The sequence below is a fragment of the Antechinus flavipes genome, chromosome 1, assembly GCF_016432865.1.
Source record: "Antechinus flavipes isolate AdamAnt ecotype Samford, QLD, Australia chromosome 1, AdamAnt_v2, whole genome shotgun sequence".
Classification (NCBI taxonomy): Eukaryota; Metazoa; Chordata; class Mammalia; order Dasyuromorphia; family Dasyuridae; genus Antechinus; species Antechinus flavipes.
In genome coordinates, this window is record NC_067398.1 from 335,219,228 (window position 1) to 335,240,467 (window position 21,240).

Sequence of the window (21,240 nt, forward strand, 5' to 3'; positions counted from 1 at the left end):
CAGAAGATAGTATGATGTGTGAAGAACAGCAGAGAGGCCAGTATTTCTGAATTGTAAGTGAAGGGAAATAAAGTAGAAAGAAATTCAGAAAGAAGACTAGAAGATTGGTCTTTTCAGAGGCAACAGGGAACAGAGTTCACCAAATTCAATGAAATGTTCAAACCTGGGCTAATTTAGGAAGATCACTTTAGTAGCAGAGTGGAGCAGAAAAGATCTGAAGAAAAGAGAACAATAAGAAGGCTACCCCAATTGTCAAAGTATGATGTGATAAGAAGTTACAATGAGTTAGCAGATATGTAAGTGGAGAGAAGGGGACAAATATAACCCCCAAAAAACTATACTATTCTTCTTCCCCTATATTTAGCAAAGTTGTCCTTCACCTACTTATTCATTCTTCTTAAGAAAGTGATCCAGACATTCGGTCAGATTACTGCTAATTTCTCTCCATGTCCACAATTCTTCTAATAAAGCATAGTAAGGATAGTCCCATCAACTCAAACAATGCCTCCCATATTAAAGAAAGTAGGAATGGAGAATATATAATTCCTTAAGAGGACACAGAGTCCCGGGGAAAGAGACATTAAAGTACCCTGGATTCTGAACCATTGATGAAATCCTTATCTCAAGACTGCTATCACCTTAAGCTCTCCTTTTCTGATTCAGCCTTATAGCTTTTGCATTCCTAAACTTGGTTCCAATCTAAACTGATTTGTTCACTTGGGATTCCCAGACAAACTCTGCCCCTCTTTCAAAAGAAGGAAATTAACAACCTTCATAATTGTATCCACAATTTGGCTTTCTGCCATTCTAATGAAATCCTGAGGCAAACGGGGAAAGCCACTGATGGGAAATCAGTTCAAACTTATAGTCTGTGGAGTCCTCTGTGGAGACTGTGGGTCCCCACCACCACCACCTTGCTGTATCCAGTCAGAAATCCAAGTTAGGTCAAACCCCTATAGTTAAATTTCCCCTATAAATCTGCCTATGGTTCATGCCATCTTTGCTAAACTCCTTTTGCATCAAGCCTGACAGGCCTCTATCACGTAGTGTCTTTTTCCTCCTCCCCCATGTCTCATGGTATCTTTTTCCCTCTTGTAACTTTAAAAAAAAATTTTTTTAAAGCTTTTTATTTTTCAAAACACATGCATGGATAATTCTTCAACATTAATCCTTGCAAAATCTTGTATTCCAATTTTCCTTCTTCTTCCCCCATCCATTCCCCCTAGAAGGCAAGTAGTCCAATATGTGTTAAACATGGTAGAAACATATGAACTAACTAACTCTTTTAAGGGTGCTAAATCCTTTTTAGGATTTAGCCACTCAGTCAAAGGTATACTCCAACCTCATGATGTATTTTCTTTCTCCTGGCTGTGAGTTCCACTAGGGAACTTGTCTTTTCCATTATTAATTGTTAAAACCCTTTTCCTTGCTAACTAAATGCTCTCCCAATTCTATTTCACATTTACTATTCCTAGTATCTAGTGTATCTCTTCATTTTGTCTGTAACCTCATCTCCTAAATAAACCTACCTTTTGCCAAAGAGAATAGCCACTGTGAATTCTTCACATGACCGAACCTCAACATTTGGTGCTGAACCCCAAATATATCACTGCCACATTAAATCCCAGTTCTTTTTTTCTTTTTATAAACTCTGTATTATAATCAGTGTCAGGCAGCTTACTGCTCAACTGTTCTATTTCATAGGTGAGTCTTCTATTTCCAAAGAGACCATAAAGTTCTAGAAGACAAAAGTTATATTTTATGTTCAAGTTACATTTCTCTTCCCAGCCATACTGGGAACAAAGTAGGTGTTGAAAAGTATTTACAGTTGCTCAGTAGTGAGTGATTTCCAAAAGAGAGAAGTAGGATTTTTAAAAATACATTTTAGTGGTGCAGAATATAGTCAGGAGGACCTGAGTTCAAATCTGATCTCAGACACTTAATACTTTTTAGCTGTGTGACCCTGGGAAAGTCACTTAACCCCAATTGCCTCAACAACAACAACAACAACAAAAGATAAAAATACATTTTCCAATGTACAAATGTTTAAGGAAAGAAAGACAATGGGAATTTGCTATTTTGCATCAAGGATCAATTGTCTTCAATTTCTTGACTTTTAGGATAGCTAGGTGGCAAAGTAGATAAAGTACTAGGCCTGGAATCAAGAAGATTTAAGTTCAAATCCAGACTCAGACACTTACTACCTGTGAGACTTTGGGCAAATCACTTCTGCCTTAGCTCTCCCATGTTTAAAATGAGTTAAAGAAAGGAAATGGTCAAGTAAAGTCTAAAAAGGGTCATGAAGAGCTGGAAATACTGAAAAGCAATAGGATAAATGCCTTGGGGAAAACTGCCCTTCCTATAATACTTTTGCATGCTAAAGATTATTAATTCTATTTAAAGTTACTCTATAAAGGAAACCAACATCTAAAAGTAAGTGTTATGTCCCTCATTTCCTCTTATCCAAGATAAGCTAAATAAGGACCAAAATGGAATAGTACTCAAGTCTGGAAACTGAAAAGAAGAAAAAAAATTAAAGAGTAGATTAAACTTTCTTGTCTTTGCCTGCTTAATGCCTTCTGCTGCCTTAAAGTTAGACTGGCATGATGCCACCATATAGTACTATTCTGTTTCCTCACTATGACATGGGAATAGCTTCTTGAAGAATATATGAACGAAATTTAAACAGTGGCATGTCCTACTAAACTGGGAATGACTCAACTGATAACTCAATGTAGGATGACCATCAAATTATTCAGAAATAATCGACAGCAACTCATGAAACTTATCTACTAAGGTATGGAGGGGCTTTGACCTAAGCCAGAGATTTAAGGAGTACATTCATCAAAAAAAAATTTTTTTAAAGCAGTGGAATACTACCATGATAGCATTAACTCACTGAAACTAGTAACTAGATATTTTCAACCAAACAAATCACAACAAATAACTTTTTTTCTTTTAAAATTCTCAAATGGTAAAGTAGGCCAATACAGATACACTGACATACATTTCCATAGCAGTCTTCATCATCTTCAGACATAGCAGGTAAGTATGCTGTCAGCTTTGGGGGCGTCTGATGATGTAGATCCTCCCATGTTATAGATTCAAAGAATGAGTGATCTTTAAGGGGTCCATACCCATCCATTTCTTCACAGCCTAATCGCTTTGTAGAATCTAAAACCTTAAAAAAAAAAATCCCCAGTCAGAAATCAATCAAGGAGCAATTGACTAAGTACCCACTATAAGCTTATGTGCTTAGTACTGGAAAGGTAATTTTTGTCAATTCATCTAAAGACATATGGATAACATAACATAACTCTATCCTAATCAGTAAGTAGGACTACATATTGTTTCTTTAAAATTTCTTTTGCCTACATTCTTTCATCCCTTACTACCAATATTTTCTTCTTACAATTGGGAATGACTTACACAGCATAAAAAAGAGCATTAGTAAATACATATATTACAATAACTTCTTAAATAAAATTGACCTGTAAATAAAAGGAGGCTTTCATATTTCATAGCAAAATAAAAGATTTAGCATAATCTATTTATAAACATACTGAAATTTCCCTCATTCATTTCCTAAGAGCAATTTTAGCTCAGTCTCACACAATTATAATTTTGTCCAAAGGATTTAGTGAAATCACTCAGATTGGGTAAGTTAGTTACACCCATTCCCTAGGGAAAGCTATATGAAAACACAGTAAGAGCCTGATGTGTTCAATAGTCTCCCAATTCTATTACATGTTTCTTATAATTAGTCACCAGCCTAGTCCTTAAATTCTAAAACAAGTCTGATCATAAATTTCCTGATTTGGAAGGCTTTCTAAGTCAAAAATAATGAAGTCACCAGAAAGGTCAGTTGTTAAAGTTCTAACAAACATTTTCTTAGGCTTTAAAACATTTTTATATATTTTATATTAACCTTTAAAAATCTTTCCAAAAAATACCAAAAAAATTCAGTCAGCATACTTATTGTGAGAAAAATGTTAATATAACAGAAAGAACCCTAAGAGCAGGAGTCAGAAAACTTGGGTTCAAGTCCAAGCACCAAAATTTACTAGGTTCTTTAACCCTACCCAAGGGATTTTACCCCTCTAAGGCTCGGTTTCTCTATTTCTAAAATGGGGATAATACTTATAATAGATACTTCTCAGAGTTGTGAGGAAAGCACTTTATCAAGTCAGACACTACTATATAAATGTCATTTAAATGTGTCCATGAAGTGATTTATCTTGACAGCCACAATTGCACCAAAATCAAAAAACTTCAAAGACTACTGAGTCAAAATAACAGCACAGAAAACCTGGTTTGACACAAGTCAAAGAGGACTATGGGCATTGTTTCCCAATATTATCTACTTCCTGATTCAGCATACAGATAGGCATCAAACCTACCTTTTACTAGATCAGTTTTCTTCTCCTTGCACTCTATAATCTAGTTCAAAAAAGACTCAGCCCCCAAATTGCCAATAACAAAGCCTATGCCACTACAGATACTCTACCTACATGGGCATCAATAAAGAACTTTAAGAGCTGTTTCTCATTTCAAAGATACCCCTCCTCCTCCTTCCCTCTCCCCCACCTCCCCCTCCCCCCAAGCAATTCTGTAATGCTTGCCAATATTTGAAACATCATAAAATGCTGTTTAGAACGAATGCTGTGTTGCTAAACATGGAATAATTCAGATCCATGACTGGTATGATTCATGGCACACACACACATACACACATACACTCACAAAACAGTACAAAAACCTTCACTTTAAATCACTTTCTTCTGTCACCTCATCGTGCATAGAAGGCCCAACAAAGGCAAAAAACCACCTACATGTAACACTGTTAAGAATTGTAACATTATTCAAAAGTTTTAACACTGTCTAAAAGAACTCTAAAAGAGACTTCACAGAAAATCACTAGCTCCTAACCAACATGGTATGCCATACATCCAAGCATGAAAATCCCAAAAGTTGAAACAGTTGAATTTTCTTGCCAATAGAAATTGGTTAAACCAATTTAACCAATCAAGTAATGGCTGTGAATTTCTCCTTGGTTTAAACTTAAATCCTAAATAAAAGTCTTATTGAACAAGCATAGATGACACATTTGGCACTTTGGAGACTTAGACTGACACATTAAAGAGTATTAAAGGTAAAACAATTTTCTCTCACTAGTTTCATTAATAAAAAAAATTCTGCAATTAGAACTTAAAATTGTAGAGATTAGAAGTGTAATAGGCTGTAATTCTAGCTAACAATAGCAGTTTACAGTCATATAGAACTTTCACCCATACAATACATCTGTGAAGTTAATACTGTGTATCATTCTTATTTTACAAGTAAGTAAACTGAGGCTCAAAGAGGTAAAAGAATTTATTTGTGGTAATTTGGCTAATAAATGGCAAAATCAAAATTTCAAGAAAATTCAAAGTTGGTCCACCATAGACATCATGAAAATCTTTGCTAATTCTTAGAACGTACATTTTATTAACTATACTCCAAGTTAAAAGAGATTTTATGAAATTGTTAAAGCTTCATCAACATAGCTGAAAAAGGAATTCTTACCAATGCTGTAAAATAATAAAAAGAGAAAAATACTTACCAAAAGTTTTTCCACAAGATCTTTTGCCTTAGGAAAGAATTTTTCTGGAAAATCATATTCCAATTTAATTATCTTCTGAAATATAAGATATTCATTTCTGGCAAAAGAAAAGCAAAATGATTTACCCTAGAATCACGCAAATAACCACTAATCCTAACTCTGTTGTTTTGTTTTTAAACTATCATATATACCAATTACCTTCAAATCAAAAAAAGTTGTAAGCAGCAGCTTTTGTAATCAGTTTGGAAGGTAAAGATTTCAATATATAACTTGCTTAATCCAGGGTATTGTCCATTCCTCTCCCCGAAAAAGGGGAGGTTTCCAAATGACCAAAGGGAACATTCTTATAGCTGCCATGTATGTGGCTAAGAATATTGATCTCCCTAAACAAATAATGAATTTTGGTGATGTAAAAAAATTTGAAGGTAATCTAAGCCAATCTAAACCCTCTCCTATAAACCTAATCAGCTGTCATCCAGCCTGAAGACCTCTCCATTGACAGGGAACATACTTTCCAATAAAGAAACCCATTCCATTTTGGAACAAGTGTATTAAAATTTTTTTCTTTATTACAAGCACAAATCTGTCTTCCTAGAATTCCAACATACTGACCCAACTTGTACCCCCAAAGTCTTCCTCCAGTCACTCCTTATTCAAATGACTATTTCCTTGATCCTTTGACAAAAATAATCTCTCTCAATCTCAAATAATCTGGTAACTTTAAAACTTCTCTTTATTCCAGATTTTAAAAGAAGATACTAAATATTTAGTAGTCTGTACTTAGCTGCTAAAATTCATTTTGTTATAAGAACATTGTTGGGAAAAATAAATAGAAAACAATGAGATCTTTAAAAGAAATAGTTAAGAAATTTAAATTTTTTTCTTACCCTGCTCTAAATGGTGGTAATCCTGCTACAAGCTGATATATTATACATCCGAGAGCCCAGAGGTCTGAACTTTAAAATAGGGAAAAAAAGAAAAAAAAGATCATATTTGAAAATTACAAGTAACAAAACATTTCATTTATCAAATGGTAAATTCTGTTAAGCAAATAAATACAGAGTACATTATATGATAAACCTAAAGACCCCAGTTACTGGAATAAAGACGAACTTTGACAAAAATTACTGGAAAATCTAGAAATCAACTTGATAGTGTTTTTTACAAACACTGACATTATATATGAAGCTAAATAGCAAATGGACACATGACTTAGACATAAAAGAGCAAAGTTATCATAAACATGTCAAAGGAATAAGGAAGGAATTACCTTTTAGAGAAGAATAGAAAATCTGACTTTTAAACAAAAAATCAAGAGAAGCATATGAAGGTAACATGAAAAGAATAATTATAAGGGACTCAATAAAGCTAAATTGTTTACATTCCTGTAGGGAAGATGACACATGTAAAAATCTGCTGTTATCATCCCCATTTTATAATTGAGGAAAATGAAGAAAACATGGGTTGAATGGCTTGCCCACGGTCATACAGACAATTAAGTTTTCATATTTAACTTCAGGTTTTCCTGATTCTAGACCCAATGACTTAGTCACTGTACTGTTTAGCTGCTTAACATAAAATTAATTTTTATTAGAATGAAATTTCTACAACTTTCCTTTAGTAGCTTACCTACTATTCTAACCCAAATTAACTTTATGCAAATATTAATACTGAAAGTTAACTCTACCTCATGTTAACAGCCAACCACCAAGTTATATATGTGAGCAATCTCTTCTCCCAGAATCAAATTTAAGCCTTAGAACACAAAATAATGACTTCTAACCACTGAGTTAAAACAATCATTCAGATGATAGAAAGATATAGATAGATAAAATGAAAACCAACTATGTTGAATTAGAAATCCTTGTAATACATGATAAAATGGTTTTAAAACTTTTGACTCAATTTAACACTTTCCCTAATCCCTCTCGATTATCATCTGATCTCTTGTTCTTATGCACCCACTATATCTTAATTTATGTGTAACTATGGTTTATGCCCTCAGCTAAATTGTGAAGATACACCATGAAGATACAAACTGTTTCTCATTTCATCTTTTATCCTCTAAAATGGATTTTGCACAAAAGAAACTTAATAAATGCCAAATGAAAGAATGAAAGTTGTTTGATGAATGAATATAAAACTAAGATTTTAAAAAATTTGAAAACTGATTATAAGGTTAACAAGGAAATTAATCTACATTCTACCTAAGAAAAGAGTAGTTGTTAATTAGAGAAGAATAGAGAAGAATCTTATAACCGTGGATGAGGAAAAATGCATAATCAGAAAGACAGGGTAGAAAAGATCTTAATTATATCAAATTTAAAAGGTTTTGCATAAATAAAATCAATACAGCTAAACTAGGGGAAAATATTAGCATTAAATACTTCTAGGATCTGTGATTTCATCAGTGTAGATATTCTCTCCACAAAGATTACAACCCAACTAGTAGATGGTCATTAAGAATCACTATAGCTCGAAAAAAAATCATCATCTTTGAAGGTAAACAATCTTCAAAAATCACTGTCACTGAAAAATTCATCACTTTACAATCAATTTGAATATGCTCTCTCAAATTTGGCTAGGGTGATTTTTGAACCATGGTTCAAGCTAATTTTCAAATAGATACAAAAAAAGAAATCTAGATAATATTTAAAGAAGATCTAAACTTTTGCCAGGAATTAGTAATATAAAAAGCATTTTTTTTTTCAGCCTAGCCACACATTCAATCTATAATTCTGATAGGAATATTTGCTTCACCATCATTCTTATAATCACTAACATTTATAAAGTGCTTCAGAGTCTCAAAGTCATAAGAATGCTGTTTGGTATGTACTACAAGTAGTATTATTTCCATTTCAACAAGTGAGAAAACTGAGATGTTAAGAGATTTTCCCATAGCCATATAGTCCATGGAAGAACTGACTTAATGACAGATTGCTGAGTTGCTTTACTTTTCTTTGTTCCAATATATTAAGAACTGGGGATGAATTATGATCCTAATAATGATATAAAGTCCCTACATGCTACAACAATAAGGATTACTGGAACAGGAAAGACTAAGGTACTCTCTTCTCTGGACAACATTGAAAATTTTTATTTTTGATTCCTAAAAGTAAAAGATCACATACAGCTCAAAACCAAAAACAATATAACCAAAATAACAAATTAGCATAAATCTATACAAAAGGAAAAAATGTGGATCAAAACTAAAACTCAAGTTTCTTTTAGAATGTTCTTAATCTTAAAAACTTTAAAAAATTATCTAGAATTCAACAAGCATTTATAAAACTCAGCATTAGGGAAGAAACAAAAATAAATAGGTTAAGATCACTGTTCTTAATAATAACAATTAGCATAAATAATATCTTAAAGCCTAGAGAGAAAAATACACACATACACCACGCAAATACAAACCACAACATGCAACACACAAACATATTGATCAACCAATACTCCTATTTATTTACTAATATATATTAATATTATTAATATATTAATTACATATTATATATATTTATTAAGTCCATTTTACAGAGGGGAAAACAAAGGCTCAAAGAGGTTATGCAACTAATAATAACCATATAAGTATTGGAAGTGGATATCTGAATCTAAGTCTAGCTCAATATTGTAGAAAGAGATAAGTATACAATATGTTAAAGAGTAACTATAAGTATGCAAGTGGTAAATAAAGCACTCTGAAATCATATGAAGGGAGAAAAAAATCATTCCAGTTGAGAGAGCAGAAAGATTTACAGAGGAGGGAGTACTTAAGAAGAGTTTTTCAGTATGAGTAGTCTGTCAATGAGAAATGTTAATTTCTTAAAATATACACATTTAAAGCTTAACAAGGACAAATGATTACCTTTTACATGCTGATTTTTCTGTAAGCAGCTCTGGAGAAACATATTGTGCTGTTCCTACAAATGAGTTAGCCCTGGCTGATAAGGAGGGGGGAAAAAGGGAAAAAGAAAAAAAAATTACCTTTAGAGACATCAAAACAATCTATTCAAACATATTTCATATTTCAGGTGATCTAGATCATACCTTTGATCTTACCATCAACAAAAAGTATTCAATGACCAAAAATTCTAGAACTTATTTATCCAATCTTTAAAAGTACCATTTCATCACTCTTTATGCCTTATTCCTCTCAACCTGTTCTCCATCTTCAATATGAACTCCAGCTCCTGCCCTCCTCAGGACTTTCCTAGGCATTCATTTCTTTCTGACTTCACTTTCCTCTCCTTTGTCAATCTTTTCCCTAGTTAATTAGATTAACCTGACATAGGCCTCTAATATCAAATCCTTTGTCTCCTTATATCACTGTTGTTCACAATTTACCAAACCCCAATTCTAAATCAAATCATTCTCACTATTTGCATCATTCAGAGCTAGTATGCTGAAGTAAGTCATACCACACAACTCTACCGATTCATTGACTGACAATCTGAATGAATGGGTCCACCACAAATTTGTCTTAACTAATCTCAATAGGAGTATCATCATAGCAAGACAATCCTATTACTCCTACCTGATTCATTCTTTATTCCATTGCCCACAGTTATTATTCCAAAATGTCTCTTCTAAAATCTCAAATCACCTGACTCTCCCACTGTCCTCTCAGAAGACTTTGGCCTACACTTTGCTAAGGTGGTGTAGGGATAGAAGTGGGAAGGTGGAGGAAAGTGGGGCAGGGAGAAGCTGAGAGAACCCAAAAACCATTCTCCATTTCAAAACTTCTTAACATCATATTCCATTCTCTCTTTTAGTTAGTGAAAAGGTAGCTCTTCTTACTAATGCCAAACTCTCTAATTTTATCTTTTATCCCACTCCCCTAATCTCTTTCAGCAGACTACCACTGCCACCACAATCTATCTTTCTTTTTAATCTTCAATCTTTCCCTATCTACTGGCTCATTCCCAGTCACCTACAAATATATACAGGTCTACTCCATCCTACAAATCATTTACTTGGCTCTACTACCCCTTATCACCTTCTCGATCTCCCCTCCTATTAATAGCCAAGTTTCTAGCAAAAATTGAATGAACTCTTCCTTTCTTCTCACTCTCCTCTCAAACCTTTAAATCTAACTTCCAGCCAATCTTATCACGAATTGAATTTATTCTTCTTTCTCTTGTTACGAGTGATCTCTTAATTGCAAGAATAATAAGTTTTCCTAGATTTTCATATCCTCCTCAACTTCTCTTGAATATCTGACATTATTTACTATACTATACATTTACTATACCCTGAATACTCTCTCCTTTCTGGGATTTTGTAAAAATATGTCTTGTTTCTGCTCTACCTATTGGTCTGTCCTCTCCTTCATGTGCAGCAATACCATCTAAACTGGGATCACTAATTGTTGGTTTACTGCAAAGCTCTGCTCTGAACCCTGTTCTTTTCCCTCTCTACATTCTCTCAGTGAAATTCATAAGCTTTCTTCAGTTCCATTTTCATCACTACACAAATGACTCCCAGATTTGGATATATAGTCTTAGTCTCTCTCCTAGGCTCCAGTCTGGCATCATCAAATATCTGTTGGACCTTCACATTACTTCAAATGGATTACTTCACAGGCATCTCAATCAGAACATCTGAAACAGAACTCCTTTCCTCCCTAAACCCATCCCTTATCCTAAATTTCCTATGTGTTTAAATATATATATATATATATATATATCCTTATAGTCACATACGTTTACAACCTCAAAATCACCATTGAATCTTCACCCTCCCTTATCCCATGTATAGCCAATAATTTGCTAAGCCTTAACTGATTCTTCCTCCATAATCATTCTTATCTACTCATTTTTCAAGCACTAGAGCCATTACTGTAGTTCAAGCATATCCCAACTTTTTTCCTTTACTATGTCCTGAGCTTCCTAATTAGTCTTACCTCAAGTCATCCCCCCCAATCTATCCTCCAAACAGCTGCCAAATTAATATGCATAAAGCATAGTTCTGTAGATATTGTTTCCCTGTCCAATAAACTTTATTGATTTCCTCTTGCTTCTAAATGCAACTCCTCAATTTAGCCTGTAAAGCCTTTCATAACCTAGTCCCAATCTACCTTGACAGCCTTATTTTACTTTTTATCCTCCATTCCCTTCACTTCCATAAACTATCACCTTTTTGCAGTACAACCTTTCTTCAAGTCCTCCTCTAGTTTCTTTCAAAATTTATCTCAAACACCTCCTTCTACATGAGGTCTTTCTGGAATTCCTCAGATGTTCCTGCCCCACTGAAAAAAAAATTACCTTCTATTTATACATTTTTCTATATGAGGGAAATGATGCATCATTTTATAAGAAACTATCAAACTCAATCTATTGTCCTTCACTATGTATCCTTACAATACGAATACTGGATATTTCTTATACTGATCTTGCACAAAAATCCAATAGATATGTTCTAAAGCTTAATAGTACATATTAACTTCTAGAAGAATTCTCAAAAAAACTGTTAAATGCTCAATAATCTAAATGTCCAATAATATGACTCAATTTCAAGAAACTCATTATTAAATAGACTAAATGATTTCATGTTCATAGAAGTCTGCCACATCAAGGTAACCAATCTCTTTGGTTATTGAAATAATATTCATTCTAAACTGATTTCTACTCTTTCAATTCAATTCAAAAACATTTAATAAACATTGTTTTGTATAAGATCATGAACTAGATTCTGAGGGTAGAAAGGTAAAATAATCCTAATGCCAACTATGTTGCAAAATTGTGCTAGGTACTTGGGGAGCAAAAGATAAAATAAAACATAGTCCTTGACTTCAAGGAACACAGCAACCTAAAAATACATCTTACACCCAAGAATTCCCTAGATTTCTCTCAATATGCTTATTTGACATTCATTCTCCCAAAAGTCTCATTTCAAATTAAATCAATATAAACATGCATAGTATAAAGCATAATTATAATTTCATAACCTCAATACTTTGTAGCCCTTCCTCTGATAGTACTCAGACATTGCAACTGGGAAGACCTGAATTCAAATCCAATCTTAAACATCTACTAGCTGTGTAATTTTGAGCAAGTTATTTAAATCTTTGTCTCAGTTTTTTCATCTGTAAAATGAAAACAACAATAGCACCTATCACCCATGGGTTTTTGTGAGGTTCAAATAGGTAATATTTGTAAAGCACTCTGCAAACCTAAAATACTACAAAAATGTTAATTGATGTTTTTATTGATAGGATACACTAAGAACATGCTACAAAATTATTATTAAAATTCATTGCTAAGCCCTGGAAGTAATGAACTATATAAGCAAAATTACTTACTTTCTTCAATTTTTTTGTGTATAAAAAAAGGAATGAACTAAAACATTTTCAAATCCTTGCAGCTCTGGTAATTTGTTTGCAACAAAAGATATGACTGCATGTTACTTTTTGTCAACTTTCTGGAGAGTCATGAGAGATTGGATGATATCTGACTATCGAAACCCACTAAAACTTTTGTGCATATTTATATTCTTGATACTTTTAAATTACAAAAACTCTAAATGGGTATTAAAATTATATGCATTTATCAAGGATTTACTTTGCAAATAAGTTATTCAATTACCAAATAATTCAATACAAAGCAAACCTATAATTCTGATTTATATCATTCAATAACTTTCGAATATAGCTTCTACTACATAAAACTGAAATCAGTCTTATCAGAAAAGAACACTTGCATACCTTGTTTACTATCTGGAGATAATACTTTTGCTGTTCCAAAATCTGTAATCTGAATGTGCATATCTTCATTTAATAAAATGTTCTCTGGTTTAAGGTCCCTGAAAAAGCATATTTTCACTTTTCAGCAAAAATATTTAAAGGAGTTACATTTTAACATGCACTAAATATTAAATATTAATGAAGAAAAAAAGTAAAAGATAATATAACAATCTTTAATGATGTCTCAGAGGCAAATAGATCTATTCCATCTAAAAAGTTACATTGTTATCAATGGATTGTCACAATGGCACAGAAATTTGAAAAATATAATTCACAACTCAGATACAGATCTCAGTATAAGAGATACTAATTTTGATTTCCATGATTTTAAACTGAGAAGTCTTCCACACTCTGCAATCAGCATTTGGACAGATTTCTAAGATGAAACTATCAGAAAATATATGAAATAATATCAGAAGCCCATTCCCCCACAAAGGAAAAGAAGAGGCATAAACAATCCATATTCAATACTATTAGTCATAAAACAGAGGCTGCAGAACCATTAGGATGCCCAAGATAAACTTAAACTCTTCATATTTCTATCTTATTATAACTGGAGGTACTTTAAAGTCAATGTTCCTTTTAGCTATTTCAGGATAGCCTGATGAAATGTGATCTTAAGAACTGTCAACTAACAAATTCTCAAAGTCCATGCTCTCATTCTCACTCCTCAATAAAACAGTCATCTGTTCTTGGCTTACAAAGTTTAAGAAAACTTAAGGCTTCTCTGAAATTCTATCTACTGAAACAAACCTTTTCAACCTACAATATAAAAAATTACAACTAAGCTAACATAACCTTCATCTCCATTAAGAATTCCACTCCAACGCTTTATCATGGCATGAAAATAAGCCTGAATTGAAAAAATTTCAAGTATGGGTCCAGAAACAAACTATATACTCTGTCATTCAAGGACCCAGCCTACCTAATTCAAAGAGACTCATTATTAGAAAACTGTAGCCACTAGATAACAATGTGGCCGATATATGTCTTCTTCACAGCTGCTCAAAGACCATCAACCACAGCATAGAGTGATTACAATCTGCATTAGTAGAGGGAAAATCCACACCAAGATCATGGATTTTTAAAGTTAAAATTAGTAATATAGCCATCTACTTTTAAATAAATCACTGAAGAGGTCAATAAAAATCTAGAAAGCCAACTTCCAGCTTTCATTTACCAGCATAAATGCTGAAGAGAACTGTTAGAACAACACTGTCCACTTAGCAGACTACCTGGTGGGTTCCCCCACTTCCTTATCAATATTCCTTATCAAATGTTGCTTGTAATACTGTATAGTAAAATGTGAAACAATTTCTCACTCTACTTCACAATCTTTAGACTGTTTTGACTGTTTTCTCTTAACAATAAATCATGAAAATCTAAAACAAACATTCTTTATTTTTTTTTTATCTAATCTCAGTTGGCGTTAAAATCTAGAACTAAAAATGTATCTACATTTTAAATTTTTAAATAAATTTTTCACTTAATTCAGGAAACAAAATCCCACTATTAATATGATTTCTTCTTCTACATGCCAAAAGCAAATGACATATGTGCATAGCTACACAAATTTTTATTAAATGTCACAAACAAATACATGAAACAATATCAAAATAAACTTCATATGTGACCATTCCATAACCCAATATTCACTACTTTTCAAGAAAACACTAGTTTGTTGCTTTTTTTTTTTTTAAGTTGCCAATGGAAAGAAGACTGCAGAGAGCATATTGAGCTTATTTAAGAGATTATTTTAAGATTTTTAGGTCACTGGATCTAAATGTATTCTGCTATACAAAAAATTGTCATTCTTTAGAGCTTATTCAGGAAAACTTACACCTGCACAAAATAACATTAAGTTCTTAAAAATGCCTAATTTATTACCATAGGACAATATATATACGGGGGGGGGGGAATTTTAATTTCAAATTTAACTGAGGTAAGAGTTTTATGAAGACCAAAGAGATTTTCATATTTTTACAGCTCAAACTTTTGAGATGTACCTTTGAAATTTGTAAAAATAACTATTCTTTATCAATAAATAAATCTACAAATATTTAAAGATATATATATATATATATATATATATATATATATATATATATATATATATATTAAATTACCTGTGAATAATTCCCTTTCCATGCAAATATTCTAAAGCAGACACAATTTCAGCAGTATAAAATCTGGTGCAAGTCTCATCAAAAGAACCAATCTTTCGAATATACTTAAGTAGCTCTCCATTTTTGGCATAACTAAGGCCAAAATCTGAAGATACAGTTAAGGATCAACATTTAAAAGCGTAAAAAACAATTAAAAACCTTACCAGGCACACAAGGAATACTTTATAACTAAATGAAAATTGAAAATGACAATGGCCAAATAACAGGGCGCGGATTTTTTTCATCTAACATCAAAAGTTAGAGAAAGCCTGAAAAGAATGTGAGAACTGAATCTTTCAGAATAATGGTGACCAAATGATTAAAAAATATTAAAGAATCTTCAGGTTGGAATCAAACTTAAAGGTCATTCAGTCCAACCTTCCTTGAGCAGGAATCCTACCCAACACTAACCCTAACAACTGGTCAGTCAGCCTCTCTCAAGATCTAGGGTTACAGGGTTCCATTACTTCCTGATTCTAAACCACTTTCACACTCCCATCATCATTTCTGAGAAAAGAAATTAGACCCATGTTCTCATAATGCAAACACTGTCTCTTAAGTTTGGCAATAATCCTGGTAGGGTGAAGTGTGTTGAACAGAGCAAGGTGCTGTGAGACCCTAAGTCTAGCCCTTGTTCTGCTACAAATTTGATATGTGACTTCAACATTCCCATCCTAGCCCTCAGTTCCTTCTTCTATCAAACAAGGAAATTGTATTGTTATTTCTAAGGATTTTTTTCTTCTAGCTTTAATAGATAAGATTAATTGATCTTCAAAACTCATTTTTCAGGTTACTGAACAAAACATGATTTCTTATACAAAAAGATAAAGAAGAGATTATTTAGCAAAAGTAGAACAGCAAATCCATAAGCCCAGTACTTCTAGCTCTAATTACAATATATATAACTTTTGAAAGGAAATGAAAAAAAAATATATTCTTTTCAGAAATATGTGCAGTATGTTTGTATCACTCCCCAAAAAGCACTGTTCAATATTTACGGTATTAATATTCTAATGACTCAGCAATAAACTTTTAATTATGCAAAAGAGAATTTTTATTGGCTGAGGTCTTATTTTCCACAATAGCATAATTTCACACAATTAATATAGTCTCCACGAAAACTTTTTTTTATTTTCTCATCTCCTGAATACACTGCCTTGAATACAGTAGGTATCTAATAGCTTATAAATAAAAATTCAAATAATTCTCCATTTATAAACATACAAAAAATTTCCCTCACTCACAAAGTATTTTTCTAAGGAACAGTTGATTTATCACTTCCTGGTTCAATAAAACTTCCCAAGTATTTAAGCATTTCTAATGAGTCCAGCAGTATACTAAGTACTGTAGGGGATCTAAGAGCAATACATGAAATACATCACCACTTCAGGGTAAGGTATTCCATACAATAGATTAATACTTTATGACACCAGTGACCAATACTTAATAACCAATTTTGATGGAGGCTATTTTTAAAACAAATTTATCACAGAAAAGCCTGAAAAGACTTAGAAATACTGATGTTAAATAAAGTGAGCAGAACCAAAAGAACATTGTACATAGTAACAGCAAGACTGTGATGATCAATTATGACAGACTGCTCTTCTCAGCAATACAGTGATCCAAGAGAATTCCAATAGACATTGGATAGAAAATGTCATCCATATGCAGAGAGAGGACTATGGAGACCGAATGGAAATTGAAGCATACCATTCTCATTTTTTTTTTCTTCCTCATGATTTTCCCCTTTTGTTCTGATTTTTCTTTATGACTAACACGGAAATTTTTTAAAATTATCAACAATCAATCAATCAATAAAAATTATCACATACTGAGCTATCTTCTATAACAAAAGTTGTGAATACTGCATAAGTAAGGCCAAGTCTTAGTAGATTTTGCAGCATAAATAAGTATATCTTTGTACTTTGGAGGCTCTGGTATGTTCAGAGCTTTTTGCCCCTAAACTAAACGATCCTAGAATATTGAAAAGTCTTACAGCTTGTTATTTTATAGATTTTCTTTTCACTGGTATAAGGATCTTGGTTCTAATAGCTCTTTACTCCCCATCCCCCATCCTCACTGACCAATGAATTAGGTGGCCTAAATTCTAGGAGTCTGACCTTCAGATAATTTAAATGTTCACATGTATTTGACAATCATCAAAGTTTTATGAGATGACTTAGGCACATGAAATAATTAAAAAATAATATAAGACAATGTAATCGAATGACAAAATGTCAAACAATAATAAAAGTTTTAGGAATGATGAAAAATGAAAGGCATTGGAGTACATACACTATATTTGGGGTAGGACTTGGACTGGATTTCTAAAAAAATATTGAGATCTAGAAAGGATAAAAGAAAAAAAAAAGAGAGAAAGGACAGTTTTCCAGATAGGAGGTACCACATAAAAAAAGGTCACATAAGTAGAAATGAGTATCTTATGTCTGGAGAGCAATGCGAAAACCATCAATAAGGAATTTGGGCTTAATCTAATAGGCAACAAGAAAGTAACACGACAAAAATCAGGGTTTTGAAAAGAACAGTCGGATAGCAATGTGGAGGGAGCACAAACGAGAGATACAATAAGCCAGCAGACTATAAGCAAAAAAATCAAGAAAGGTAAAGGCCCATTGGTAGTGTTGGAAATGATAAAAAGAAGGTAAGGTTCAGACATATTATAAAAGAAAGATAGGTGTCAGGAGTACATGTAAGAAAAGAGTAAAATACATCTCCAAGTTTGGATAACTTGCACAATGATAGTACCACAAACAGAATTGGAGAAACTGAAGGACGATGAGAAGACTGGAGACTTGTAACATTCATTTCTGGATAAGTCTGAGATGAATATCCAAAAAATAGTACGAAAATAAACACATAAGATTAGAGTTCAGCTGAACAGATAAAAGATAGGAATATGGATATTCTCTGCATGAAAGTGAACAGTGAAGTTACTAGAATAGATAAGCAATCTGAAAGAGGTTACATTAAAAATTTTGGTGAACTGAGGACTATTAAATTTGGTATGGAGACAAGTGTTAACAGGGTCTGCAGTGTTTAGAAATCACTTCCAGGTGGTTCTCTTCGATAAAGAAAGCTAATTCAGTTTCAATTGATCAAAGATGGACAGAAGCAGCTACACCCAAAGAAAGAACACTGGGAAATGAATATAAACTGCTTGCATTTTTGTTTTTCTTCCCGGGTTATTTATACCTTCTGAATTCAATTCTCCCTGTGCAACAAGAAAACTGTTCGGTTCTGCACACATATATTGTATCTAGGATATACTGTAACCTATTCAACATGTAAAGGACTGCTTGCCATCTGGGGGAGGGGGTGGAGGGAGGGAGGGGAAAAATCAGAACAGAAGTGAATGCAAGGGAAAATTACCCTGGCATGGGTTCTATCAATAAAAAGTTATTAAAAAAAAAAAAGAAGAAAAAAGAAATCATTTGCAAGGTTCTTAAAAATCTATTAATAAAGTAATTTCAATAAACCCAGTAGCTCCTAGGAAACATACAGGTTTAAAATGGGAAAATACTCCACCTTAGTTATGCCAGCAAAATTTTAAATGGATTCATCAGAGGGAAAATGAAAAAAAGCAAAACAGGCTGCCTCATTTCCTTCATCGCTTTCTGGGAGATAAGATTGACTGTGTAAAAAGAAATCATTTATGTTTCATCTTTTTTTTAACTTATATGCATTTTTGACAGATTTTTTGATTAAGACTTATGGTCTGAAGACTGAACTTTGAGTCCATCAAGATGGGATCAGTGAGAGATTACTTGCCCAAGAGATGATGACAGTAAAATGAGAACACATGCAAAATGTTTTGGAATTGTAACTTGTATTTAAATAGCATGTTACCATGTAGTAGTAGCAGTAGTAACAATAGTAGCAAAAATCATAGGTCATTGAAATTGTACAAAGGGTGAATGAAAGAAAACTATGACTCAGCCAATGACAGTCATAATTATCAAGAACACAGATTCAGATGATGACTTTCCTAAATCTAGTCCTATCACCAAGCACAATGCTGATTCCTTTGTATTATCATATGGCTTTAGCTTTTCTCCCTTTTCATTTTTCATCATCAAAACATAAGTCCTTATCAGTCCATGTCTGATTTAGTCTTTTTAACAAAATTCCCAGTCTGACCCAAATGAACTGGTAAAATAATGATGCATATAAGAAACCTTATATCATTTTTCATATTCACATATCTCCCTTTTGTGAGATATTAGCAGGAGGAAAATCAGTAGATTTGGAAACTGAAGACCTTATAGATAATTTCTGAGAGGAAAGGGGTCACACTTCTTGTGGTTCAAAAATGAAATAAGAAGAAAGAGGATTTAATAATGTGTTCAGGGACAAGATAGCTCACTGAAAAAAAGTGAGTTTTTCCCACAAAGAAGCCTTCCTCTTATAGAAAATAATAGCAGTGTAGCAGCTTACACTCATAAAACTCTTTAAAGACAAGAAAATACACACATACACATAATAAAGGTCAGCCATGAATCAATCGAAGAGCTTAAGCAAATAACGTGCTTATGAGGAATGGAAATAGGAAACTGAGAGGAACAGAAAAATGATTCAATCTGCTGAAAAAGTATCAATAACTCAAAGAAATATGAAGACATCAGAAAAGAATTGGGGGCTTAAGAAAACAGGAGACAAGTTTGGAACAATTAGAATTGAAGAGAAAAGTGACATCAAAAAGAAATAAATGGTAGGAATTCAGAATAGTGATTAAGTCCAAACTGAAGTTGAATGACTAGAATCTGAATTTTGAGATACTATGCTCTCTTGTAGCAGTATCTTTTAATCTGGGAATATCTTTATTATATTTCTAATATCTGTATTCTAATACCAACTGAGTGATCTAAAACTGAGGATCAACACAGAAAAAACTACGAATGTGAAGTAGTCTAAAACTGTTTTGTGAGCAGTAATGTCAACCAACCATGGAGCATAAGCAGCAGAGGAAACAGAATACATATAAAAGGCTAAGAGGAAAGTGGGAGCCTAAAAATGTTGTCCAAAATAGAAACATTTTAATGGATATAGGAGAATAAAAGCTAATAAATAAGGACTCTACAGCTGGAGAGAAAGAATACCAAAATTAAAGATTTCAGATGGACTCTCTAAAGGCAAAATTCAGCCCTAATGGTATATGACTGAAGAGTACATATAACGAGCAAGGAAATCTGAAAAGAATTTTCAAGCCACCAAAGTTGTTATCTTGGAAAACCAGAGGAAAAAAAAGTGGTTTCTGTACTAGTTTCACCAACAGTTGTTAGAAAAGTTCTTGGCTAAGTGATACAATGGATAAAGAATTGGACTTAGGCTCTAGAAGTCAAGCTTACTAGCTGTGTGATCCTGGGCCAAGTATTTCTGTGAGCCTTGGTACTCTCATATGTAAAATTTGGATAATAGCAAAATATACCTTACAAGGTTATCACAAGGACCAAACAAGATAATTTATGTAAAATGATTTGTAAACCTTAAAGGGTTACATAAATACTATCTATCATTATTATTATTACTGTCACTATTATAACATTTAATGAGTATTTGGTATATAAAGAGATTCATTTATTCATTCCCAAGCAACAGAATTAAATTAAAATAGGAAGCTTCTGGATAATAATAATAAAAAAAAACCTTTGTAATTGGTTAACTTAAGAACTGTAGTTAAATCTTAAGATAGTCTTTAAAGAAATAAAACAGAA

The 21,240-nt window shown here is 32.8% G+C and overlaps 1 protein-coding gene across 6 annotated transcripts in view; it reads right to left on the minus strand.

Annotated features, from left to right (window-relative positions):
* PDPK1 (3-phosphoinositide dependent protein kinase 1) overlaps positions 1–21,240 on the minus strand; it is a 135,181-nt gene that overhangs the window by 39,464 nt on the left and 74,477 nt on the right. For all 6 annotated transcript variants that reach the window (XM_051968549.1, XM_051968554.1, XM_051968582.1 and 3 more), the window contains 6 exons: positions 15,470–15,614; positions 13,305–13,402; positions 9,468–9,543; positions 6,490–6,558; positions 5,603–5,699; positions 3,008–3,181 (listed from right to left, as the gene is read on the minus strand). In XM_051968549.1, coding sequence (XP_051824509.1) covers positions 3,008–3,181; positions 5,603–5,699; positions 6,490–6,558; positions 9,468–9,543; positions 13,305–13,402; positions 15,470–15,614 — 659 coding nt within the window. The remainder of the gene's footprint in view (positions 1–3,007; positions 3,182–5,602; positions 5,700–6,489; positions 6,559–9,467; positions 9,544–13,304; positions 13,403–15,469; positions 15,615–21,240) is intronic.